This window comes from Pollicipes pollicipes, unplaced genomic scaffold, assembly GCF_011947565.3.
Source record: "Pollicipes pollicipes isolate AB1234 unplaced genomic scaffold, Ppol_2.1 Scaffold_4740;HRSCAF=5597_pilon_pilon_pilon, whole genome shotgun sequence".
Classification (NCBI taxonomy): Eukaryota; Metazoa; Arthropoda; class Thecostraca; order Pollicipedomorpha; family Pollicipedidae; genus Pollicipes; species Pollicipes pollicipes.
The window spans coordinates 27865991-27893929 of record NW_023596545.1 but is presented as its reverse complement, the minus strand read 5'-3'; the positions used below and the strand labels follow the sequence as shown (position 1 = coordinate 27893929).

The 27939-nt window shown below is 50.9% G+C and overlaps 1 protein-coding gene across 1 annotated transcript; it reads left to right on the top strand.

The window, feature by feature from the left end:
- Nucleotides 1–2117: 2117 nt before the first annotated feature.
- Nucleotides 2118–15374, top strand: LOC119098816 (uncharacterized). Its single transcript, XM_037221862.1, has 5 exons — nucleotides 2118–2201; nucleotides 8836–8990; nucleotides 10708–10868; nucleotides 12770–12867; nucleotides 13413–15374. The coding sequence occupies exons 2-5, from the start codon at nucleotides 8839–8841 to the stop codon at nucleotides 13587–13589; spliced, it is 588 nt and encodes a 195-aa protein (XP_037077757.1). The 5' UTR covers nucleotides 2118–2201; nucleotides 8836–8838; the 3' UTR covers nucleotides 13590–15374.
- The last annotated feature ends 12565 nt before the right edge of the window (nucleotides 15375–27939 follow it).

Sequence of the window (27939 nt, the reverse complement as noted above, 5' to 3'; positions counted from 1 at the left end):
TCCGGCCCCGGTTGATGTGGGCGCGCAACATCTCATTCCCCGGCTTCTTACGGGCCAAAATAGGTGTCGTATTCGGAGGGGAGAACCCTTTCAATAATGAGTTCAAACGGCTACAGTGATGCTTGCAGCAGTGATTATTTCATTAAGGGTAAGCGGAACAACTCGGAAGGCGTCACTGGCAGCTCACCGATGCGCTTGCATGCGTGCATAAATCACTTATGCGAAAACGATTGGCAACGGCTTTTATGACTTAGTTTCGAGGCATGCAATTGCAAATTGTATGTTTGTACCTAAAGACCAACAACTTGCCTCAAATATAACATTTTTGCATATTAAGCTAGGTGTCACGTTTACCCTAAAACGATACAGATCGGAGTGCGGCGACCAGCGGTGGCCAGTTCGTCACTGACTCTCCCTCCCCCTCCCCCCCCCCCCCCCCCCCACTCGTCCGCGCACAGAGGGCCTGTCGATGAGTCAGCTGATGGCGGCGCTGGAGCGAGACCGCGAGGCATCTGGCGAGCTGCTCGGCCTGATCCAGGCCTACCATGACTGCGTGCGTACCGGAGACGGCACCCGCTACAAGCGGACCCGCCACAGCGCCCGCAGCGCCATCCTTTCGCCGCTGCGGCCGCGTGGCGGCGCTGGCGTCGCGCTTTAAGCCAGCTGTGACCACCCGCTGAACATCGGACGACCGGCCAACGCACAGAGCCACACGTCACGGACAGTCGGGCCCACTCAGCCTGTGATCACATGGGGCTCAGACAGCAAACGGCGCGGAAAGAGACTTCCAGGTGGGCTGTTCCACCAAAGCGCAGCCTAAGCTGAACATTACATTTTTAAGGGCATCGAAGCATGACGATCTGTACCTACGAGGGGCTGGGGTCACAGATCGTTATTATTGTCGTGGCGAATTTCCGTAAAAAGCAGCCATCTTCGTGAACCGATAAATTCAAATTAAGCCATACCAACGTGAAAGCCCATGTGAAGGGTGAACATGCCCATATCAAGAGTGACTCGTCCACTAGTATCACCCCTGGCTGCGAAAATTGCCTGGAAGTAGGATATCCGCCGTATAGTGGAAGTCTTGAAGAGTGCAATCAGCTGGGATACTCCATCAATAGACCAAAGCTGTGTCAGCCTGGCTACGCGTTCAGTATGTCGCAAACATTACCAGCGTCCGGTACAGGGTACTTGTGGCTCTATCGGAAATATTGTGTGATGTAAATTGTGAATATATTGCTGTCGCGGATTTTGATGTGTGCTGCAATCTAATAAATATAGCAGTAAACACCGTTTTCAACTTTCTCAGGGAGCACAGCCCAGAAGAAGTGGGTGCAATTAGAGTGTCAGATCGTGTCAGATGACAGCGGCGCAAGGTCAGAATTGTCCTCGGGGTCTCCGAACACCTGAAAATGAACCCTCCAGTAACTAGCGTAAGCCTCTTCACTCAGAGCCATGACACCAGTAGCCCCCCCCCCCCCTCATTGCTACAATCCTGTATGATGGAGCAAACATTCCATAACGAATCCAATGAGCCACCAGGTGATGTGAGATGGGTAGAGAATCGGAGTCTCTTGGACAAGAAGCAACAACAAGAATGCAAACGACAGCGGTGCAGTATATACGGAGGAAACAGCCAGCACTGCCACAACAGGTTTGCTGATTTCGGAAGTCTTAGACTTACAGGCTTTTTCCCAACTAATAGGGTTGCAGCGAAATGGAACCCGTTAACTCAAATCCGTATCACCATTACTTGTTAGCTTCGTCGGCATTTGAATTGCGTGATCGTCTCTCGCAGTGCACGCAAGGGTATTTCGGGACAGTTATGCAGCTTCTATCAGCCCCTCAAGCAGCACTCCCGTCATTCGCATGAATAACAGCCACCAATCAAATCGGCTTCCTAGGCTCCCACCTAAGAGCGCATCCACGACCTCTAACGGTTCCCACGCCACACTCTCCCACCCCCCACCTCCCATTCGCTGGCTCACAGCCCGCGGGCACGCCGGGGGAGGTTCACGCGAGTCGAGAAGCGGCAGAGGCCCCGCCCACTGTGCCCCTCGGACCGTGGGAGTACGGCGCGGCGGAGAGAGCGCCAGTGTATCGCAGGCGCTCGGCTGGGTTGGAGGCGCGGGCGCGAAGCCGACGGCAGCGAGACACGCGCGACTGAGGCCATACTGAAGACAGGCCAAGCAACGGCTCAGGTGAGACTGACGACGGGACTCACGTTCTCAGGTGAGACTGACGACATGGAGTCACGTTCACAGGTGAGAAGGAGGACAGGGAGTCACGCTCTCGGGTGAAATTGACGACAGGGAGCCACGTGCGCAGGCGGGAGTCACGTTCTCATGTGAGACTGACGACAGGGGGTCACGTCCTCAGGTGAGACTGATGGCAGGGAGTCACGCTCGCAGGTGGCTGTGACGCTCTCACGTGAGATTACGACAGAGATGCACATGTTGAGGTGAAATCGACAGCGGAAAGACACGTACTAAGGTGGAACTGACTTGGTGGAACTGAGTCCAACGGACCAGTCACTTCCTCAGATGGGACTAAAGACAGCTGCGTTGTCAGGCAGGGCTGACGACGGTAAGTTACTTGATCAGATGAGACTTCGGGAGGAGGTTACGTTCTCGAGTGAGACCGACAACGAAGCGGCGTGCGCTGGACTGAGCCCCAATGACAAGTCGCTTACTCAGGGGAGACTGGCGGCGAGGTGTCACGCACTGACGTGAGGTAGCGAATCAGAATGATGCGACCAATGACGAGGAAGACAGACGATGAGCAGATGCGACACACAGATAGTGCGAGCATTCGGGATGCCATAGTCCGAGCACAGCGCGAGCTTCGGCATGTTCATAAACACGCGTACATTTACAGCCAAACCGTCAGGCTGTGAAGCTGCATTGACGTCAGAAGTCGGGGCGCCCACGGCTGTCAGCTGGTGCAGACCAGACCAGATGGCTATCACCCGCTTACGCCCGCGATACCTGACGACGGCAGAGGTGCGCTTGCGCCGCGTCATCAGGAAGTTGCCTGGATCTCATAACAAAATGTAAAATGTCGGGACAGCACGGCGGAGCTCTCGTGTGATTGAAAGCTGGGCTCACGATGACCGCGGTTCGCTCGTGCAAGGTTGTCATGTGGCTACACGGACAACATGGACAACAGGGACTTGCACTGGCCGCGTTCTGGTGAAAGCAGAAGTATTAGGGGCCATGCGAGATCAATGTTGACATCGAGCCTCAGAATATAAGCCGTCACTAGCGTGCGTTGCGTAGGTTGCAGTCAGCGGATTAACCAGGGGCATGGAGCACTGGGTTAACACCTAATCTGAGGAGGGCAAGCTCAGCATATCACGCCAACCACTCGTAGATCAACCTGAAATCTGAAGACAAAAGCTAATGAGAAAAACTCTGCATTTTCAACTTCCCGGGTCGCATGACGGCGCCTCCTCCTCCTCCCCTTATTGGGCTTATCACTGTCCACGTAGCTCTTAAAATGACAGTTTCAAATGGGAGAACCAATGAAAGAGCCAAATTTCACAGCTTTTGTGCGAAGATTTGGATGGCAGCTATTTCACAGGATTGATCTAGCGACACTTGCTAATCACGCGCCCTGTTTGTCATGTTGTTCCAAGGTCGTCTTTCACAGCCAATTACGTCCCGAGTACGTCTCGGCTCCAAACGATCGCTCGTGCACCATTACGTGTCTCTCAAACACGCCACAGCATGCGATGTGTTCCTGCGAAAACGAAAGAAGAATGGCGCACAGCAGAAGACCCATGGCGCGATCTTTGCGCCAATTACACAATCGCACGACGTCAAAACTGGATATGACTCGCCGCTCCGCAGCGGCCATCGGCCACCACAGCCTATAATTCCGAGCGATAACGGTGCCCGGTCCAGTTCGCCCCTCCTTTTAATCCGCCGACCTGACCCGGATGACCTCAGCGGCGCGGTCGGCGGGACCGGCGCTTTCCCCGCCCACCGCCGCGCCCACCGCTGCAAACCCGCCGGACCGTCTCCGGACCGGACCCGAGCGCCGCGTTGAGCACACCTGCATCCCGTGCATGGCGGGACGGATCACGAAGCCGATTACGCGGTCCGTGATCTGCTGCAGCCGTCTGCCGGCCGGACGCCGCTCCGGCCACGTGCCCGGGACAGTGTCGCCAGGCGGCTCACGGGCGCCGCCGCGCGGGCGGGGCGCCGACCCTCGCGGCGCGGGAGTGACCCGCCGCTGTCGGGTGTCGTGCAGCCGCTGCAGGAACCAGTCGCTAGATGCTCCTTATCTGTGGGCTTCATCGCGTCACACGCCGGGAGGTCATCACCTGATCTGTCGAGGCGGGAAGTCCGTCCTCACGAAGCCAGGTGGACGGCACCGCTCGCGGAAGTCTCCCAGAAGCTCCGCTGAGCCTGCGTGGCGCCGGATCGCGGCGAAAGCAGGCAGCTTCGCCCACCAGGCAGGCTCGAGTGCGAAACGAACATCCGGATGGGCCCAATTAGCGATGTAATTGGATACAGTTAGACGTAACCACAGGTCATGACCATCCCTAAGTCCATGAGTTCATACGGATCCAGGCGAGGCCCAAATGCCATGAACGACATGAACACGGGGAGCTTTCGCCGGCCACGACACGCAGTCCACGTGGATTCCCAGATAGCGTGAAGACGGGTATCAGACTGCGGACCACAGGTATCAGACCGCGGGCCGCAGGTCTCAGACACGGACCACAGGTCTCAGACTGGGGACCATAGGTCTCAGACGCGGACTACAGGTCTCAGACTGCGGCTAAAGTGAGTCTCGCGCTTGAATTGACCTAGACAGGTGTCGCATCGAGGACACGGGCAGGTCTCAGATGATGACACAGACAGACCTCAGATGATGACACAGACAGACCCCAGATGAGGACACAGGCTGGCCTCAGATGATGACACAGACAGGCCTTAGATCGTGACACAGGAAGGCTTCAGATGAGGACACAAGCAGGCCTCAGATGATAACACAGGCAGGCCTCAGATGATGACACAAGCAGGCCTCAGATGCGGACAAGCAGGCCTCAGACGAGGACACAGGCGGGCCTCAGATGATGACACAGACAGGCCCTAGATCGTGACACAGGAAGGCCTCAGATGAGGACACAAGCAGGCCTCAGATGATGACACAAGCAGGCCTCAGATGCGGACAAGCAGGCCTCAGACGAGGACACAGGCGGGCCTCAGACTGGGTCCTCAGACGGGCCTCAGGGCCGGACTCCCGCCCAGACACCCCGCTGACGTCTCCAGACGGCCCATCGGCGTCACCCCCAGCGCGGCCGGACGCTGGCGACCTCGCTGCACGGTTTACAGCCGATCAGGGGCGACCGTGAGGCTGCACCGGGACGCCCGCGGGCGGTCGGCTCCCAGCGCGCCGGCAGCCGGCCTTCGGACGCCAGCACCGGCCCCGGAGGCCCTGGCCGCCCGGACCAGAGCCTCGCTGCGCCGGGAAGGCCCGACGTGCGGTCGCGGCCGGGCGGGCCGGGCCGGCGTCATCGGGTGACGGCCCGACTTGCCGCTGCGGTGCGGCACTGGCCGCGCCCCGCCTGACCGGCCTTCCCAGGCCCGCGGCGCGGTGTGGGCTCACGCGGATGTGACTCTTCCGGCCGGACCCGTGCGACCCATTAACTGACGGTCAGAGGCGGGTCTAAGGAGGCGCGGGAGGCGCGGGGGGGGGGGGGGGGGCAACCGGGACACAATCTCTCCTAAGACGATGGAAAACACCAGCTTGATTTTAGTGTGGCTGGTACCAGACTTGGAGTCTGGCCACCCAACCGGATGTTGGTACCTCCCAAGATCCGGTGCTGAGTCCGCCCCTGGGTGAGGGCGGGCAATACCTCCACTCGAACCTGGGAAGTACGGGAACTACGCCGACCGCGGCGGTGCTCGTGGCCGTTACAGGTTGCAGAGGCTGCGTCGCTGTTTTGTGATCGCAGGCACGTATATGGGCATTGCTGTGCCCATTCTCACCTAATGCAAACTTGCACTGCAAACTTTTGTGTGTGAATCCAAGCTTGTTTTTTAGGCTTGTAGCAGGGCTCTGAACTGATTGGGTAGTAAGCTTGGCCCTTTTTTTGCGTGGGCCCCGATTCGGCCCGATTCTGGCTTTCCTCACGCCACCCCAAGCCATTCCGGCTGCAGCGTTGAAATCTGTTGACTTTTCTCGACCACCAATTCGGCATCAACTCAATCCTGACGCAAATTTGTACCCTACTTTGCTGAGGAGAATGCGGGCTTTCAGAGGCATGCAATGACAGGTCATTTCTCACCAAGGAAACCCTATACTCGATAGGAAATCTTGTATAATCGAATGTTCTACGAACAATCTTCCAGCGTACTTGCTGAATACTGCATTGTCATATGCTGAGTGGAAAGGAGTGGAAGGGATACATGGCCATTATGAATCGACGTTGTTTTCGGTACCGAAATCAGTCTGTCCATGTAATGGCTGCTACCTTATTCCTGCCCTAGTGCTCGGTGCCGACTGCAAAAACATGGCATAAGTGTAAAAAATGTGACGGGGACAGGGACTATATATGACAGAGCAGTGGATATATGCGACAGGGCAGGGACTATATGTGACAGCACTGGGGCTATACGTGCCAGGGTAAGGGCTATATGTGACAGGGGTAGGGGCATATATGCTATAATAGAACTCATACATTCATGCTTAGGTACGTATCAGGAAAGTTTTGAACAGGTTATTTGTTGATAACAAAGCGGCTACGGCATCGCGACAGAGGTCAAAAGTTGCAGAGACGACTGAATCAAGCGGCAGAGCCGGTGGCAGTGCAACACATATTAAAAAGAGAGGTAGCGTTTATGATTTATACGCATCTAAGGACTGCGCTAATGATATTTTCCTCCCATCTCCCCATTTCGTATATTCTTCATCCGCCACTGATCCGAGCCTTTGCCAGGACTGGACTCACATTCACCTTTCACAGTGTGAGGCTGGACAACAAACACCGATTTGCTTTTTTTCTACGCCGTTACCCAAGAACAGGTAACCAGGAGTGCCCCTCCCGCAATCCCAGCGACGCAGTAAACCGTACGTTAACACCAGAAAACATAAAATCAAGTCGCGGAACTCCCAGCTAGGAAGATGAAACAAACGTTAAAAAAAAACAGGCGAAGAGGTGGAGCAGACCCGAAGGAATTGTGTTATGTGATAGGTGGGGAAAAATCATAGATGAAAGGCTTAAAGTAGTCATTAGCCAAAGTCAGCTAATGACAGCCCGCTACAACCGCCCAATAATCTACAACCACTCAATTCCCCGTGTTAGTAAGGGCTATACAGTCACAAGTCGGAGGGGGCAATTACCTGGTCATTTTTGTGCTGGGTTTTGAGCTGGATGTCCAGGGAGTCCACCCAGCTAAGCAGAGCTTGTTGCTGGGAAAATCTGCATTGCAACGATTTACTCACTAACATCTCATTTTATTAACGCATAATTTTGAGGACTCTGCATCCAACACTGACTCCAAATTAGACCGCGCAGTACACATACACTTTTGGGCGGATCGTAATCGTGGCATTGAAGTGGAAAGGAATGCGGGAGTATGAGATGCTTGGTTCTGTGGAGAAAGATCAGTTTAAATTTCAGGGCTTCTTGACCTCTTGAGTGCCACACTGACGCCGTATGATAACGGTTTCGGAAAGAAAAGGTGGTTTCGACTACGGGCGTATGTTTAATACCTCCACCAGAAACCGGTTCGGCAGTTTCTAAGATATCAGGGATGCTTGATTCTTCGCGCGGAAGAATGTCAGGCGAAATTCGTCGCATGCAAATCGGACTTAGCCGAACGTTTAGGCAGGAAAATATTTTCACCCATTTGTACCTAGTAAATTCTGTCGTGCTTTTATTTTTGCTGCCAGATGCGCTATTACGTGTATTGCTTCCGGCACCATAACATTAATACATTAATGTCGTTATTGCTAATTATAAGTCATGGTGGGGCCGACTTGAGCAGCCACTGAGTCCATGGCTTGACGCAACAAGCGGCCAACAACACAGGGGCGAGTTACCAGGAAGCTTTCAAGGAGATTAACGAGCGCTGTCCTTTTGAGGCATCGTTACTTTCGTCTCGTGATTAGTCGCTTAGTGTCACTTAACGACCATGAAATGCAAGAGGGTTTGTTACGTTTATTCCTTCGTGTCGCATCATCTGAGATGACGGAGGTGACCCAATGGGAGAAACTGTACCGGGTTTGCAAACCACTTATGTACTTTGTCGATTCCCTACACACCACATTAGTCAAATGGTTGTTTGTGCCTCTTCCAGCATCGGAAGAAAAACAATAAAAATCGAGCGCTGGAAAAAGAGAGACAAATAATGTGCTCAAGCTGGGCATGCCAAGCATCTATCAACGATCAAACAAGAGAACGTGAGAGAACGTTTAAAGCGGCGCAGGGAAGGCGTCTAATCACAGCATCATGCAAATGCCACTGTTGCTCGCTTGCATGCTGCTGGGAACTTGTAACCAGCAAATGAGGCTCAAACTTTAAACAGAACGCCTTCCGTTTCCACAAGCGGCTTTTTTCTGGATGTCTCGAATGGCTCGAAGTAACTAAGGAAGATGCTGACCAACTAAGCGAACGAGCCAAGACACCGCTCCAAAGATCTTCGTCTCGCTGCTGCCTGTACCATGATCTGTGCAGCCTGCGCTAAACATGCTGCGTGACCCGAGTCCACGGCAGCCGTGTGACGCGCGGCCCCTGCTGACCTGAGGGCTTCCCCTAGTCCGCGCGTGCTGCCCGACCGGGGCCCTGCTCCGCTGACTCAGCGCGTCTCCCCTCCGCAGACCATGCGCGCCTCAGGCCGGTCCGTTCTGCTGCTGGCGCTGCTGCTGTGTCTGCGCGCCGCCGACGGCTCCTGGCACCGCCGTCTCAGGGGTCAGGGCCGTCGCATCACCAGCCTGGCCAACGTGCTCAGACACGAGCGCACCCAGCGCGACAGGTAACCGTGTGACGTGACGGCACAGCAGCGGCTCGTGACGCGGCGGGACGCTCGCGGTACGGTGGGCTGCGTTACCCGCGAGAGAGCGGCCTCGGTGTTCTGTACGCACCGATCGAGCAGAGGTTGCGGTGACGCTTGTTGAAAACATGATTGGCGGGAGAGGGGGGCTGCCTTCCGCCGACAGTTTTGTATTTCTGAGGCCTGTTTTGGCGGGAACTGAGTACATGCGCAGCATTTCATCGGTTTTTTTCAGACCACGTAATATTTGGGCACGTCTTGCAACAGTGATAGGCTGTGAGCTGTTGCATTTCAGCGACCTAAGTGAATCGACCAGTAAAATTGTCTTGGAGAAGCTAAGAACATCATCCGCCACGTGAAACGGTAGACTACTTGCATGTAACTCTCGTTTGCGGCCAGGGTACTTATGACTCAGGGATAAGAGTGCAGACCCGAGAACCCCAACTCAGGTCTAATGCTTCGCACAGCGGGAAGGGGTCAGTGAACCTGCGGGTAATTATGCTCGCATGTATAACGTATGTGTATATATGTGTTTATATAAATATGTATGTATATATAGTTACATATATATATATATATATATATATATATATATATATAATGCACATATTTTGCGTGCTACAAAACACTGTATTAAAAAAGTACGGCGCTGTCGGCGAAAGCAAACTGGTTCTGGCAGCGAAGCATTCTGTTTAACGTCCGTTATATTCCAATGATTTCAAGGGCACCGGGAACAATAAAAGTTCGTTGTGAAACGGTGATTTGAGGATAACACGTTGGCGACGTGTAAGATATCTCAGTCAAAGCAAATCGCCCTACATTCTGGCTCCGTCTAGAACTGATGCGGCTATGGGAGGATATTTCCGCGTCACAAAATCATGCAGGCAGAAGGAAGCAGGTGGGCGAACAAGTGGTTACCTATGTCTCGAGGCTACGATATGCGGAACGTCGTGGAAGCGCGGGGTCACATTGTGCAAGAACACGCTTCAGCAACGTTTGAACACAGCTATTGGTTAATTTGCTTTGCAGGATGGCAGGCATCGGGATGGAGATCGGGATATTTCCTTAGAGATAAAGAGATTAGCTGGGAGGTGGAGGCCGATACATATCTCGTTCAGCCTGTGTTGAGACCTCGTAAAGGATTGGTTTCGTTTTGATTTGTGTTCCTATAATTTCGAAGACTATCGCACAACACCCTTTTATGAAACGAAAACTGCCACAGCTTGACGATTCCCAAAATTGGATGAAATACGGAAGAGCCGCCGAGTCCGTAAGAGGCACCAGCGTGAAGGTTATCGCGTGAAGTACCACCGCGCAGCACAGCCATGCATTTACCATTTAATGAAATTGTGTCACTTTGGGTCTCGTCATCTTGTTTCGTCTAGTCACTTGTCTTGTCTTGACAAGTCTTGACAGCCGTCTGTGTCGTGATGATGTCAATGATAGTGATTATGCGGATGCCCCAAGTTCTAATTTCCCACTAATGACGGCTAGAGAGCAAGCGGCTATTTTACTAAAATAGTCTTTTGCCTCCCATATTCTCACGAAAACACAGACATGTTTGCAATTTTCCACACATTAACACGTCATTTTGGACCAGAATGTGCTATCCAGGTTCAGACCTTCCCGCTATCTCTCAAATGCGTTAACGCCCATGAGCCAATGCCTCATGCCACTGATGCTGATGCTTTTATTACAGTGATAATTTCGATGACGACCGATACAGCCCAGCATATCGAGACTATGGCACCTCAAAAGACCTCCTCTCTGGGAAAAACGCCAATCTCAAACATCTGCTGCATCTTCAGCACATACATCACAAGACGATGATGAAGAAGAAGCGTCTAAACAACAGAAATGGTATGACTTGAGAGGCAGATGTCAAAAGGACTGATTTAAAAACACCAACTAAATCGGACGGAAAAGAACAGATATTATATATATATATATATATATATATATATATATGTATGCTCAATGCATATCAACGTATATTAAGTCATTCAATCATTGTTGTGTAAGCTGTGTAACACCCAATCACGAATCACATTTTATGTTATACACATATACATAAATGAATGTGTACACACACACACACACACACACACACACACACACACACACACACACACACACACACACACACACACACACACACACACACACACACACACACACACACACGCACGCACGCACGCACGCACGCACGCACGCACGCACGCACGCACACACGCACGCACGCACGCACGTATGCACGCACGCACGTACGCACGCACGCACGCACGCATGCATATACATATACACTACATATATACACACACATCTGTTTATCCTATCTATCTATCTATATATGCATATATATATATATATATATATATATATATATATATATATATGTCTTACCTTGCATAAAACGTTGTAGTAATAATGCCTAGCATATTACGCATAGTTGATACAATAATGCAACATATATAAATACGTATACCATGTACCTACATATCTGCTTGTTTGCACGCATTACACCATACGCATTATGGATTATAGTCCACAGCACAAATATTAAACAATGATTCATCATACGCGTATTACTGAAGGGTTTTTAGTAAAACTGCAATGCATATATATATATATATATATATTCATATCTATATCTATATATACGACGCGTAACATACTCTGGGAAGTTATTGAGTTTTGTTTTCTTATGTAAACACCAGATGTAACTTTTTGACCAGCAATGGACAGCCCCACGATCGGGTACGAATGCTAATGAGCTTAAATGGAGTGTTCCACATTTGTATAGGGGGTTTTAACTGAAATTGCAACTTTGAAGATCATTCGTTGTGGTCACAACCCTGCAATTCTTAAGACATAAAGCCCTCTAGCCTCTGAGCCACACGCCCGCGATGATGTGCAGACTATTCCGTACAGGCTATTTCAAAGCCATTCGGGCATGCATGACGCGATAGCAACGTCATTCCAAACCTAACACCTCATGGGCCATGCGACGTTGAAGCCCGGGAAGAACAACATCGTCAAGCTGTTGAGATCTGGAGTCCGTGAGCGCGATTTCCAAGTACGTGGGACGTCAGTTGACACTCGACCAATGTTGAACAAGCTGTGCAAGTCTCAATCACGAATGACGTTGTGTGGTACCTAAGATGAGAACTTGAACATCGTGACTAGTTATAACGGAAATGCTACTCGTAATCGAATATCATAAGAATTGCGCCACAACCGAAGATGTGAATGCAGGTAAACTTCTTAAACTCACGGACAAATATGCAAGGACACCACGAGAAAGAGCCAAAAGGGAGCACACAACGATATTTCGCCCTGCAAACGCTTCCAGCGCCGTGCTACAGTCTATTAGCGAGTTTGAAGTACTGCAAATGAATGCCACGGTGGCCATTTTGTACGGCTAGTTTGGCAGCACCTCAACTTCATGCAAATGTTCCATTGCGCAATCAAACAATGACGTATTGAGGAACCTATTGACTGAATGTGTTAAACGTATAATTAAAATAAATCGAGCTGTGTTGTCTAGAGCAGACTTTTCAACTTAAATCATATGAACTTTACCATCGGTTACCATTTTAGCTTATTTCATAATACGGCTGCTTCAAATTATTTGAACCTGGAACATTCCCTTTAATATTGTTCTACCTAATCCCGCAACGTTCACTGCGATTGCCACGAAAATAACCCGTGGCTTCTATTCTAAAATATAACCTTAACCTGACCATGTGACCTATTCGCAGAAATCTGCCTATTCAAGGCTTTGCGAAGATGCGGAAATCGTCTCATCGCCCAGTTCTCCTCAGATTCTGGATTTGACAACAGGTGCTCGACCAAAGAGGTAAATGCACGTTATAAGCGACGTAACCCATTAAATGCATCTTCACAACGCATGCAGCTGTGCATGGTGTCTTGCTGCTTAATTTTGCCTTCAGAATTAGGTGGCAATTCAATTATATCCGACGTGCGTAAGCACACGTGATGAATTCCTCGGCTTTCAATTACCATTGATAGCACAATGAGTACGTTAATTTTTCCAGATGCTGCCGACGATAAATGGCGAGCCAAATATTTCGCGTCGGCCCACCGGTCCCCAACGGCGATGCATGCGTGCGATGATGTTCCCTTTCGTGACGCCAGCGTTACCTTCCAAATTATTGCCTGCCCCGGGATACGGCGATCAAAATTGAAATGCCATACACCTGCAGATGACCAGTGTCCAACACCGACTGCGTTGGTGCACCCACACGTCAAAAATGGCAGCTCGAGACTGGTTCCATGCCCCGGTCCATCCTTACCGTCTGCGCGTCCCGAGACCAGACTACCGCACCTCCTCCCCCGACCCCCGTCATGATCGCGCACAACCGACATCGACCGTGCCGACAGGAGTTCCTGGACTGCATGTCGGGCATGCAGCACGGCGCGTGCCACGTGAAGCACGTGCGCCACGGGCCGTCGCGCGTGCTCGTGGAGCAGTACCAGCAGCGGCTGCGGCGCCTGCTGCGCTCCACGCGTGGCTGCGTGATCGGAGTCGACCTCTCCACGCCCGAGGCGTCCCGCTGAAGCGTCGCTCAGCGACAGCAAGCTCCGGGGTCGACAAGAGATGGCGCTAGTGTCGTCGCAGTCCTGGGTCGCCCGCCGATAGGCGGCCGGCGTCCCGCACCGCTCGTGCAGCTCCCCGTGCGTTAGTGTACTCGCTGCGAGGAGGGATCTCGACTGGCTGGCGTGTGTTTGGAATTTTGTGAGCCGCCGATCCTGTGTTGTTGAATTCATGGCCGGTGTCCACGTTCTCGTGCGCTGGGGGTGGGTTCTCAAGATTGCACCGTTCGCTCAGTGGTGAAGTTAGATGTCACGATCGATGTCCCTCGGTCAGGTCCAGTCGCGCGCGGGTAATTGGTTTGCGAAGGCAACACCTGGTCGGAGAGACGGACCGGCGGTGTCGCTCAAGCAAACGTTACCTGAGGTCGCCAGTACGCTGAACCCATTGGTGCTGCTCATCTCTGCCGCGGGTCAGGCTGCGCTGGTTAGCATCCTGCCTTCTCACGTTCCGTGACACGGGCGAGACGGATGGACGACAACAGGTGGCGCGTAGGTCACTCCGCACCCAGACAGTGTCAGGGGCGGCGGGGCGCTTCTCAGAGGCACGCCCGGCGCGGCGCCACCGGTCATCTACACCTCATCGGCGTCACTCGGTGGCGCCCGAGGCAGATCTCAGAACAGCGGCCGATTACCCGCCGTTTGCGTGAATTTATGGAGCCGGCCGGCTCACAGCCGCCCAACCCGTGATGCTCTGCCAGCGGCGCGGCGGAGAGTCCTCGGAGCGGAGCGGACAGGTCCGTGGAACGCCACGTTTGGTCGTGCTGATTAGACGGCCTGGCGCTGGCCGCGGCAGACGGGGCCAGCAGACGCTCGACAGCGCGGCGTCAGAAGCTGCGCTCTGCGCGCCGCGCTGGCGTCGTCTCGTCGGCTGTCGTCAGAGCACCGGCGTCTCGGTGACTCGCGCTGGGCGCTGTGTCGTCGGCTGTCTTCAGAGCACCAGCGTCTCGGTAGCCTACGCCGGGCGCTGTGTCGTCAGGTGTCTTCAGAGCACCAACGTCTCGGTAGCCTACGCCGGGCGCTGTGTCGTCAGGTGTCGTCAGAGCACCAGCGTTTCGGTGACCCGCGCTGGGCGCTGTGTCGCCAACTGTCGCCAGAGCACCGGGGTCTCGGTGACTCGCGCTGGGCGCTGTGTCGCCAGCTGTCGCCAGAGCACCGGGGTCTCGGTGACTCGCGCTGGGCGATGTGCCGCCAGCTGCCGCCAGAGCACCGGCGTCTCGATGACCCGCGCTGAGCGCTGTGTCTTCAGCTGTCGTCACAGGCAGACACTTGAGCTGGAGCCGGGTGCTCGTCAGCGGCCAAAGCTTGGAGCCATGTTACGGACACCAGAAGGAGAACTGCGCAGAGGGATTGAAGACCTGTCATGCCACCGGTACAGGCAGACTGCTAGCCAAGGTTACGGGACGCCGCGAGTGCTAAATGGGGCGCTCGACACTGAGTCAGGCCGGGAGTGAGTTACAGCCATCCACAGCTGTTCGGAGCCTGCTCCACCCACCAGCGTCTGCCATTAAAAAACTTGAACCGCCGGCGCTATGTGCCAGCCATCGGGTCTCAGCTCGGGGCGGACCAGGTTCCTCCGCACAGCGAGCGGATGTCGGACCAGGCGCACCGGGCGCCTACCGGTAACGAGGACCGTCGGCTTGGGGTTGCCGTGTCATGGAAACGCTCGCATGTGTGATGTCCCATATTTGTGGATAAGTGTATTTATTTCGTTTGTTGTGGTAGGGAAGAGCTGTAGTAATACACAAAACATTGTGCGCAATGTGTGTTGAGTAGAGATGACCGCGTAGGCTGCTGGAATTGCGATTAATCAGCTGTTACGGTTGTGCTGGGTACATACTTTTTAGAGATCCATGGCAGGTGTATTTGCAATCCGGCTCGAAAAGCATGCGACTTGAGGAGATGCAACTGATCGGCAGCAACATTTCAGAACGATTTACAAGCAGGACTCGTCGAGAACGTTTACATACAGAAACATGCTCTTTAATATTCAGTTCGAGGACCGCGTGAGTGCGTCTTACGTGGACTTCAGTAGAGTCAAAGCCACGGGCTGCACTTTATATGCTCAATGCCTGGTCTGGGCTGCAGACCGGTTTTGGACTCATATCCGGTAATGTAGTGCTATGACGTGGGCACTTGCTGCTTGAAACATAGAGTGCGACTTTTGTATCGCCTTCGAACTAACATTTACTGACTACTTTTAAAAACCTGTCGACAGATGATGGGGTTCGGTCCTGTTTATTCCGGTTTTTGTACGGTTCAAGTTGGGACCAAACGAGATCCCTGTCTTCTGATGCTGGTACAAAGGGCTTACCTTTCTATGCCGTGCCAACTCCGCAATATGCTATGTCTGTAAATGCTGGGAGATCTTCAACATGCGCTGTCATGCATTCATTGCTTGGAATTTAAAAGAAACTCTGAGTTGTGCCCGAATTTTCAGTATCACCTAGTTTCTGACCAGGCTAGTGGGAAATGGTACTGCAAAGGAAAACAAATGATTCAAAGGTGGCACATGTGGACGAATTCATCAAAGGAACATTTAAAGGCAGGTTTAGCATTAACATCCCACAGGACGTTCCCAATGTGTGCACCGTTTCAGTTTGCCCGGCCTACACCTTACCTGTGGTACAGTGGCTTTTGCGTGCCTTCGGTATGTTTCCAGATTACCGCTTCTTACCTGTACCAAGGCTGTATACGCCTAAACACGGCCTTACTTTTACTAATACCAGCCAAGTTTGAAGCGGATCAGTTTTGGACCTTTTCATTAGTCCACATAGGCTACATACTGTAGATACCGCAACCGTTTAGCTGCAAAGGTACCCAAAGGCCCTGCTTGTATACATCTTGCATATGCATTAACTTGGACACGCACCAACATATCTACATCGTATTCTCCAACTTCATCTCAGGACGGGCCGTATACTGGGTCATTTCACGCCAACTCACCTATTAAAGCGCCACTTTTGATACCCAACGGTCCTGGATTTCGACGAAATTTTGTCTACAGCATTTTACCTAGCTCTTAACACAAATTTGAGAGAAATGCAGCATTTTGAGTCACCATTTTGAAATTGTAGACGTTTTCCCATTTTTGATGTTTTGAAAAAGCCAATTTTTAACAACATTGCCCAGAGAAGTATGTACCATGCACCTAAATGGTATATTAAACAAACCAAAAAATCCGTAAAAATTATGTACATTTCTTGTTAACCTTTTCTGAAATCAAGATGTAAAAATAATGACCGTTTTGAATTTAAAATGTTCACGATGTTTGGATAATCCATGCTTCATCCCTTTCCAGCCACGCGAAACGTATAGAACTTTTCATACCGACTCATCCAGCGGGCGCCGAATCGGGCCTGAAAACGCAGCGCTCGGCCACCGCTCCCCAAAGCCCCCCCCCCCCCCCCTAGGGTCGGGTGTCTGACGCGGTGTGGGGCGGCGCGCAGGGGGAGGGCAAGGGGCAGCTGCCGATACTGAAACCGCAGGGATGAAAAAGTAATGGTGAGTCCCTTTTCACGCCAGTTACTTACAAAGGATGTGGCCTTTGGGGTCGAGTTTGCGTGAGGAAGATCACGGAGCGATGCTTGCCGGGATAGGCCATTCTAAAACCACCGGGCTGACTGCACCGGCGTGCGTAACTACTACGGAGCAGTGATAAGAATGAAGCGATGCTAATTAAGAATGAAGATCCTAAATGACCACTGGGCTTGCCATGAAAAGAAAATTCATTAAAAAGTGCTCAGTGACGAAAGCTTTTCTTTTCATGGGAAGCAAAAATGCTTGCCATGACAAGAACATTCACTTTTGCTCAAAAATGCAAAAATCTTTTATAGAAAAATGATTGGCTTAAAAACCCCTTAGGATCATTTACGTGCAATCCTGACTCGAAGATAGCCGTTAACGAAGGTGTGAAAACCCCAAGCGTCCACGGTATGAACATTGGTGCAATATAAGAACGCGGAGAGCATCGCCACAATAATGGATATGTAAACCAGCTCAGACCGTATAGCGAATGACGCCAACAAAGAAAGGAACCACAGTGCCGACGAGTACCAGCTGGTTTCATCCAGAAAAAAACAATCAGCACTGATTTCAAAATTGATAAAGCCCTATGCACATTTTGAGCGAACGAGCTATCAGGGAATTTTATCAGTCTGGGCAGTCCGAAACGGCACTGCCAGCTGTCGACCAGCTGTCGACCAGCTCGTCACAAGCAGCGCACATAAGACCACAGGAGAGCAGCAGCTGCGCTGGCGCCGCCTGGCGCTCGCCACCAGCAGTATCAGGACCACTTCACCACCATGCTCAGGGTCAGACATGCTCTCATCCGAGTAAAACCCGGACACAAACTTGCGGCAACCAGACAGAACACGAGAAGCGCATCTGGCGGCCTTTTTACACACCTCGATGTAAGGCAATTGTCCTTTTTTACAGCAGATCTTCTTAAGTCATGAAGCGTGTTAGCCAACGACTGCCCCTCCCCTTCCCCCGAGCGCGCCACTTCAGTCCGCGCCAGACGCTCGACTCTGGGGGGGGGGGGGGGGGGCTTGGGGAGGGAGTGGCCGGACGCGCTGGGCGACGGAGAACCCACGAGCGTCGATTTACATTATTTTGGGTGGGCCGCTGGGCCCCATGCCCCATTTGCCCCCCCCCCCCCAACGGTAAGTTTGCTCCCCCAACCTTCAGAGCCCCGAGTGCAAGCAGAGTATTCAAGATGGAAGATCAAATGTAAATCAGTCTTAAAGGAGGTTTCTGCCTATCGTTTCGAAGGTAAAAGGGACAAAGAAAATAAAAATCCGACGTCATGCTTAGGGGAGTGCAACTTACTGACGTAAGCACACTGAAAGCTCCTGGTGTGCACGGTGTCTACTTCAGCATTTTCTGTTGTTTTTTTCTCGCATGATGCATGCTCTTAATCACACAAGTAATATGTCTTATTAACTCTGGCATAGTTTTGTGCAACTGTCTACGTGTTTTGGCATCATTCATTGCTGTTTTAAGATCCACAGGCTGTAGCAAGCTGTGTTATTTTGTCATCATGCGATGCGATGTTTTACCGAGGATTGAAAACAAGGCGGTCAAATGTTGGAGCCCAAAAACGTGAGCAAATATTTAGCCGGTAATGCTCGAAAGAACAATTGAAGTGGTCCGACCTCCAATTTCACGTCAGTAGCCGGTGGAAGCAACTACGAAAACTTGACGATCGACACCAGCCGACTTAACTTCTGGCGGCAGTCGCCCCGACATTGACCACCAAACAACATTGGCCGTGTTTGAATATGCTAACGCGAGTGCGCGTTGCAGCATGCATCCCGCTTACGGCCACTAGCCGCGGGTTCCCGTGGCGGTCTTTAATAGTCGCGCACAGCTCCCTCCAGTGGTGCAGGCTTTTTCACTCTCTTCACCCCCAAAGCCATGCCCGTCCAACAACGTCTGAAGCCCACATGACGTCGACCCTGCGGCGATTACGGAGCCTAGTTTCGACGACGACGCGAAACAAAATGGTAATGGTGCCCAAACTACAGCATCGCCTGCCGAGGCAGAGCAAGAGACGTATTAGGGAAGTGCGTAGTTTCCTATTCAGTGGGATGCGAATCCAACTCCATTACGTTGAGAGGAAAATGGGTCGAATCCGGCAGAAAAACCTATTTTTAGTATATTTGGGGGTACGGTTCCCCGCTCAGTCCCCTAACCTATTTTGCGAAAAAGCGCCCGTGTGATGGAGGCTTAACGACAGTGACAAGTGACAGATTTGCCACCGGATCGCCCCATCGTCAGGTCTGGGACTCAGGATCCATTCCCAAACAGGGACAATGCCGGGGCCCGCGATTTACATCAATTGGGGCCCCTGAGACAATGAAGGGACTCCTTTGTCAACCTGGGGATTACAATGCATAACAAGAGTCTTGTATGGCTAGGAGCCAAGGACCACCCTAGGACAGTGTTGGACGTAGCGAAAAGACCCGAAGGCCCCTCGGGACCATAGGCGTAGGAACGTTTCAAAAAGTGGGGGGGGGGGGGGGGCAAGCTCAGGGTGTACTTCAGGACCTTTTTCTGGAAAGCGAGCCCGATGACCGGGGGAGGGGGGGGGGGATAGAAATGGAGATTGTTATCGCCCTTTATTCAAATGTCATGGCTGCTATGCTAGCTATGCACCTACAGCTGTTTATCACTGGTGCACAATCTTGCCTATTCGACTCATCTGTCCTTTGGCAAATAAGGCTATCCAGCTTGTTTAGATTATTTGTCATGTTGACAGTCTTTCCTGGGGGAGACGAAATTCCACGCGCGGGTAGGTATTTTGGGTCATTAAAGAAGCATTTAGCTCCACAGCGTAGATGCCAAAATACGGCATTGATTTAGGCTGGTGAGAATTTTGAAAGAGGATCGATGGCTCACAGTGCGACAGATTTTTCATGCGCCTTCATTTTGCTGGCTGCTTTTCAAGGGATAAGACTTGTCGCAGCATTTTAGGCGGAAGCAACTTCGGGAGCTTGAAACTGCTAAAAACAATGTGACAAAATCCATAAAACTGGAGATTCTCTGTTAAGAATCGAGCCACATAATAAGGCCCATCTGTCACATGTTCCTTATCTGGGCCCGGCTCCTGTCCGCTGTCGGCGGCCACTGCCCTGGCCCGGATGTCTCCCGCATGACTGATTGCGAACTGATCGTACAGCTGCTTTGTTGCATACTTTTGGACCAGCGTTACTACTACATGGTGTATGACACACGTGTTGGACACCTGCAACGGCATCTTTTTCCGAAATATCTTCCCTCACACCATACCCTCGCAGAAAAATAGCCTCCGGGAAGCTGTCTGCTTTGGTATGAATTGGCCCAACGGACACTTCATTGCCCATCATGCACGTATACGAATTGACCTGCTTTTGTGAGTAGGCAGGAGCATAGCCAGAGCCTTGCCAAGAAGGAACGCAAGGTTGACATAAGCCCACCTTATGGTGATTCCCCCCCCCAAAAAAAAATCCCCGGATATGGCTTACTCGTTAACAAGTTACACGATTTTCTTCGTTTTATGGCTACTTTTACCTTGTAACCAGAACAGAAGCCGGGAGCTACCGTGAGCTCAATTCTGTTGTATTTTGAGGTCAATAAACTGCAGAAATCAGGCGTTGAACGACTGCATGGAAGAAATCACCGGCATCCTTAACTTACAATGGCTAGTTGACTCTTTCTAAACCGATAGAATTCAGAAGCTTTATCAATTTTCTTAATCTGAGTTCCACAGACATTGAGGACGTCGAGAAGGCAGATTGTAGATAGATATGTTTGATCCAAATTTGAAGCCGAAAATTTGATTGCAAATCGAGTGGTCAACAATCTGTATTAACATAGCCAAGCCTTGTTTGTCTGAAAATGTTCACCATTCAGTCAGAATCGATTAGTGATACAATGCATCTGACGTGTTTTTAACATGCTCGCTCGCAAATCTTAGCAACAAAAACCTCGACACCAGGCGTTGCAGTCTCCATAGTCCGCATGAGCGTTAGCCCAGTAGCTAACATTCAGCCGTGGCCCTCCGGTGCACGAAAATGATGACGCTTCTGAACTGATTACCTTTAAACACTTTAACCAAATAGTAATATAAGTTATGTGGCATAATTTTGAGCATGCGCATTCGAAAATTTTAGAAACACAAGCCACGACCCCAGGCGTTGCAGTCTCCATAGGCGGCGCAGCGTCGGCCTGGTAGCCTAACATTAAGTTGTGGCCAGCGGGTGGACAAAAATGACGACGCTTCTGAAAAAATATCATTGGACGGTTCATGACATCAGATCTTGCATTTAAAAGGCAGACCGAGGGCATACTTCACGCGAGCAATTTTTAGACTGATGAAAAGAACGGATTGGCTCCTAAAGCATCGCGAAGTGAGGCTGGAATCTGGTGGTTGAACTGGAAGGGAGGTAAAATCTCTATTTTTCGTGTTTCCGCAGCTATTTATCTGTCCAGAAGACAGATTAACACGGCGCCCGCCGTCCTGGTGGCACTTGCAGTTGCCGAAACTGGAAGTTGCAACTCAGACCATCCTTGTCCTTGCTCTCGAGGTTGCGGGCGCGCATGTTCAAGCCTTTTGATGAAATTTGTTTCAATAATACATTCTGAAAAAATGAGCGTTCTCAGGCAAACGTGGCATGACCTTGCTCATTTTTTAAAATTAATTTCGATCCGCGCTTTTCAACAATAATGAGAGCCACACTCTACTCAACAATTATGAGACCCCTTATTCCCTTCCGGGCAAGGGGCTTCTTGAATACAACACCAGGGGTACATTACCGCTTCCGATCAAGGGCTGAAGGGCCATTCCGTCCCATCTCGAAGTGTCTTCCGGCTATCATTCTGGTGACACGGGGCGGGATCTCCTGGTCGATCCGAAGGTCATTAGAAGGGTATACTATATCACATGTTTCCCACCCCTGACACGGGAGGCCTTCTGACCCGCGCAGTTAGCCCCAGATCAGCACAGAGACCCTCATTGACGCAACAACATCCCTGATCACCGCATGTAGTCCGATAGTTTTCACATAGGACTCCAGTTCCATGTTTTTTTTTCTGTGTTTTTCAGAGATATTGAGTTCTCCCTGACTGTAGATTGCAGATGAAATGGGGTTCCTAATTTGTATTAACATGGCCAGCCCATGTTCGCCTCATAATGCTCAAGATCCTGTCAGAGCTGATTACTGATAAGAAAACTACGTAATATGGTGTTGAACATGCGTATTCGCAAGTCATAGCAATAAGAGCCTCGACGCCCGGCGTTGCAGTCTCCAGGCTGTGCGGCGTCGGCCTTGTGGCTGTAACACTAGGTGATGGCCAACGAGCAAACGAAAAAGATGACGCATCTTAAGGGAGATGGCTGATGAGCTAGGTAAATCGGCATGCATGTTTAATGCGGTGCAAAAGTAAGCCAAATGCAACCTTAATCTGAAAAGTGGGGGGGGGGGGCAGCTAAGATTGCTGGCCCCCCACCCTAAAAAGTGGGGGGGGGAGGGCATGGCCCCGCTGCCCCCCCCCCCCTTTTCTTACGCGCATGCTCGGGATCGACGGTCAAGTGCTTGATTTAACAAGGAACATTGGGCCAATGACATGCAGCACGTGCCTGAGCTGCTGGTAAAGTAGGTTCTATGCAGTCTGTCACTATCTGCATTATGATCTCTATATGTCATCGTTATCATTGTCACATTGACTTCAAAAGGGTAGTCATTCCTCAACATCGGAGCAATTTTGGAAGCCACCAAATATTTGTATTTTGTTTAACTTTGACAGTAGTGTCGCAACTTAGAGTGGCTAAAATCCGGGAAGAAATTAGGATTTGAGGGCAGGTTGGGTCAACTTGATTGGCTCAGCCCATCTTCCCCAACCGATTTCATAAAGTAACATCACTGCGCTCATCTTTGTCCCGAAGCAACATGCGAAACAAACAGCATAAGAAAGTTTTGAGCCTGCATGCTCGTGGTGTCAGAAGTTTTGAGCCTGCGTGCTCGTGGTGTCAAAAGCTGTTTTGAGCCTATGCCCGTAGTGTCAGAAGCAGTTTTGAGCCTTGCTCGTAGTCAGAAGCAGTTTTGAGCCTGCCTGCTCCTAGTGTCAGAAGCGGTTTTGAGCCTACCTGCTCGTGGTATCAGAAGCAGTTTTGAGCCTGCCTGCTCGTGGTATCAGAAGCAGTTTGAGCCTGCCTGCTCGTGGTATCAGAAGCAGTTTTGAGCCTGCTGCTCGTAGTGTCATACAGCAGTTTGAGGCCTGCCTGCTCGTAGTGTCAAAAGCAGTTTTGAGCATGCGTGCTCTAGTGTCAGGAAGCAGTTTTTGAGCATGCGTGCCTCCGTAGGGTCAGAAGCAGTTTTAGCATTTCCCTGCATCGTAGTGTCAGAAGCAGTTTTGAGGCCTGACGTGCTCGTAGGTGTCAAAAGCAGTTTTGAGCCTGCCTGCTCGTGGTATCAGTAAGCAGTTTGAGCCTGCGTGCTCGTAGTATCAGAAGCAGTTTTGAGCCATGCGTGCTCGTAGTGTCAGAAGCAGTTTTGAGCCTGCCTGCTCGTAGGAGGGTCAGAAGCAGTTTTGAGCCTGCGTGCTCTTAGTGTCAGAAGCAGTTTTGAGCCTGCCTGCTCGTAGGTGTCAGAAGCAGGTTTGAGCCTGCCTGCTCGTAGTGTCAGAAGCAGAACACCGATGGGGGGGTTGCGGCTTCCAAACCGAGCGGCGCGTCAACACTGGCGGCGGGCGCCTGACGCGTGAGAACCGGCGTCGTGAAATAATGCTTCCGAAAGCTTTTCAAAGTGAATTCATGCCGCTCATAAATTAGACTGGGGCGTAAATTTCACATGCAGCATTTGAGGATGTCCTCTGAACACATAAAAAAACTTCAGCAATAAGAAAAGACAGGTTCTACGTTCACTTGTCTAATTCCACCGCTAAATCCGGCGCCGGTTCGCAGTGTTGTGAATGCTAATCCGTTCCTTTCATAAGAACATAAATTGCGCGGGTGAAACATGCTCCCCGACCATCCTCCAAATACACCAATTGACATTTTAAAGCGCGCAAAGATGCTTATTTCAACAACGTTGCCGTTTTCATCCTCTCACCGGCTTACTACGCCTGCTGTCAACAAAAGACTGGCGCCGCCCGGCACACGGAGACTGCAACGCCGGGGATCGAGGTTTTTGTTCTGAGGCTCGAACGCTCGCGTGGTTCAGGCTATGTTATGTAATTATTCCGCCACTCGGTTCTGAACAAAGGCTGAACCCTCCGAGACGAACATGGTCACTGAGGAGTTAGCTCAACTAGCAACGCTTTTACAATCAACTTGCCTTGCGCGCGCCACTGACATTATGGTCGTCTTATCTGCCGTAGATTCGAACTGAAGCGGGCGGTTCCGAAGGGCCTTTCGAGCCCCGCGTGACCTAGGATTAAGGGCCCGATTTGAGGGCCCGAAAGGTCCAAAAGGCCAACTGGAGGTCGAATTCAGGGATCCTGGTCCGCTGTGCATGGCCAGCGATTTACACTGGTCGGGGATTGTGCATCTGTCAGGGGCCCACAGCGCCTAACAGAGGATGCTGTGTTCGCAAAGAGCCCTAAGCTGACCAAGGACAGTGTTCAATGAGGCCAGAAGAGGGGCCCGGGCGGCCCACGGAAACCGACGATTAAGGGCCCCGTTGGAGGGCATAAGGTTCTGAAGGCTTGGCTGTACGTCACATGAAGTATTGCAGCTGTTCAGTGCCGTGACCTTAAACGTCAGTCAGAAGACTTCTATCAGGGGCCCCCTTATTAGGATTATCCATCCCTGGCATACAGGGCCTCGACACGGAGCCGAACAGTCGACTCCGTGTCCGTCGGAGCCTTTTGGACCATTTCCCAATCAGGAACGGGACCGGGGTCCGTGGTGGGCAATGTTCGGGGTCCTTGACACAGTGAGAGACTCCTGTGTTGGTCAGGGGCCACAGTGCCTAACAGGGTCCTGTGGTAGCAAGCGGCCCCGAGTCGGCCAGGAGCGGTGTTTGAGAGGACCCGAACAGGGGCCGAAGGGTCTCTCGAGACCAAAGATCAAGTGCTTTATTAGATGACTGCAGAGCCCGAAAGGCTGGCTGTAGGCCACATTAAGGATCACCACCCGTAATGCCGTGATCTGAAACGTCAGTTACAGGGCCTCTTGCACCGATTGAGGACCGCTTAGACAGAGTGTTCTTCTATTTCGGCGAGAGATCACCAACACCGAACAATCAGCTCCCTGTCGATCTGAGTTCTGGGGGCCCACAGTACCTAACGGGGAGTTCTGCGTCAATCAGGGGTCCGAGTCGGTCCCGGAAACATTTGCTCAATGTGGACGAAGACGAAGCCCCGAATGGCGGAAGGCCTCTTGCGTTGGTCGGGTCCTCTGACAGTGAAAGAAAGCCTGAGAACTTATGATGAGCATTTACATTGATACAATGGAAGGGACCTGCGTTAATCAGGACTCCGCTACCGAACAGTAGGCCCTCCTACCCAATTCCAGCATTGGAGTCTGTAACAATTATTGGACAATCTGTAGCGATCAGGAATGTTGTGACGTCAATGAGGGCTCCTGCACCAATGGGGGGCCAACTGTGCCAGTCATAAGGTTTCCCCCGTGAGGGAAAGGAGCAATGTGATATGATGCATCCCTGCAAAGGCCTCCGGACCGGCCAGGGAATCCCGCCCGTGTCGCCAGAATGGCAGCCGGAAGACACCGCGCGGTGAGACGGAATGACAATGCAGGCTTCTACCGGGAACAGTAATGTGCCCCTAATGTTCTACTCAAGTGGGCCCCTTCCCGGAAAGACATATGGGGTCTCATTAGTGTTGAATACAGTGGGTCGAATGAGTTAAAAACGGACAAGGATATCCCATCGTTGCCCAAGAACGTCTATTCTTTTACAGACTCGACTAATGAAACAAATCACAGCAAAAACTTCGCACCCGCAATCTCGGGAGCAAGGACATCAATGGGCTGGGTTACAGCTTCCGTAAAACCGGACGGCGATGGCCAGTGCCAGTGACACCGGGCGGCGGGCGCCGTGTGCGCCAGAACGATTGGCGTGAAGTGATGGCTACCAAGGCCTTTTTAAATTAGGATTAGGCCGGGCGTATTTTTCTTTACAACTTTGAGGTTGTCCTCTGGACAGATTAACAGATACAGCAACACGGAAAATATAGATTTCACCTTTACTGTCCCAGCTCCACCACCAGATTTCAGTTGCACTTTGCGGTGTTGTAGAGGCCAATCCTTCCCTAACATTGATCTAAAAATCACGCATGTGTGAAATTTTCGCTCGGACTACCCTCTAAATGCGAGATTTGATATCCTACAGCTTTCAGAAATACTTCTTTCAGAAGTGTCATCATTTTCGCTTGGCCATTGACCACGGCTCAATATAACCTGCCAGACCGAAATTGCGCGGGCTAAGGAGACTGCAACGCCTGACGTCGAGATTTTGTTGCCGATATTGGCGAGCGCGCGTGGCAATAACTATGCTACATAATATGTATCCGATACTGACTTAATGCTGAGCACTTCCAGGAAAATCTGGTTTGACCACGTTACTACAAATGGTTGAACCATTTCGATCTACAATCTACATTTGCGCAGTTTTTAATATGCCTGCAAAGCCCAGATAACAATTCTAAGTTTCTGAGATCCATCGTATTAGCAAGAATCCACTGGACCTTCGTAAAGTGGAGAGCTGCGACCATTTATTTCACGCAGTCGTTTAAAGAGTTGTTTATCTTTCAATCAGTTATTTAGCGCTTTGGCGACAAACTTCAGGCAGAACTGATTTTACGCTGGCCTCTGACTTCTACTCCAGTTATGGATGGTATGCATATAAAATATCAAACAGAAACTGTCTTTGTTATGCCCCACTTTCCAGTGCCGAGGCTCTGGCCGCGCGCCTGGGCGCTATTCTTGTGAATACATAAGTGTATATACCAAACGATAAAATACTGAAGTGCACACATTTCACTTTTCAGCGTTCAAGGGAAGGGTGCAAGTACACGCTCTAATTGTCTTGTGAACCTTCACAAAACAAGTGTATTTACATGAAGATGACTGAAACTGCCAGGCTTCCATACGTGACTGTTGTTACTACGCACATGACCTTAAAGATATGTAGCAAGTTTAGTTTATATGAATAGCCATCTACATTTATGTATCATATATATATATATATATATATATATATATATATATATATATATATATATATATATATTGGCCAGAAATAGCCAGATAGAAATAGCTTCATAGCCAGAAATCTAACAACATAAATACGCTATATTAAATAAGTTTTTATACCTGTCTCTTACAGCGACTTCCAAGAATCTGGCCCACCCAATCACTGAGAAACCGACACCCATGGGAGGACTGGTTATGTTCTTGCTGGATGAGTCGGTGTGGAAATGCCCGCTACTTTTTCGCGTAGCTTAAAGTAAAAAGTGTGGATTATCCACAAATGAACGCCATTTTACGATGAAAATAGTCATGCTGTATACAAATGTTTTGCAAATTTTAAAAATACATTTGTTTCTCAGAACTTCAATGAACATTCACACCCCTCAATGTAGCCATGCTTTCGGTCTGTCGCATTGCTGTTAAAGTTTGGGCCACTGACATAGGCTTTTTTGGGCACCGCCGTTAAAAATTGCCATTGCCAGAACACCACAAACGAGAACAAGTCTATAATTTCATAACGGTGTTTCGCATCGTTGTAACTTTCGTTTAGTTACAGGTTAGTTACAGGTTTCGTTCTAGTTACTGGTGCTGACATTGATCACAACCCATTCTAAGCTCACGTGA

Coding starts and splice junctions, on each gene's coding strand:
- LOC119098816 (XM_037221862.1), top strand. CDS start 8,839: ATGCGCGCCTCAGGCCGGTCCGTTCTGCTGCTGGCGCTGCTGCTGTGT. Junction 10,869..12,769: donor GCGTCTAAACAACAGAAATG/GTATGACTTGAG, acceptor ACCTATTCGCAG/AAATCTGCCTATTCAAGGCT. Junction 12,868..13,412: donor ACAGGTGCTCGACCAAAGAG/GTAAATGCACGT, acceptor CCGTGCCGACAG/GAGTTCCTGGACTGCATGTC.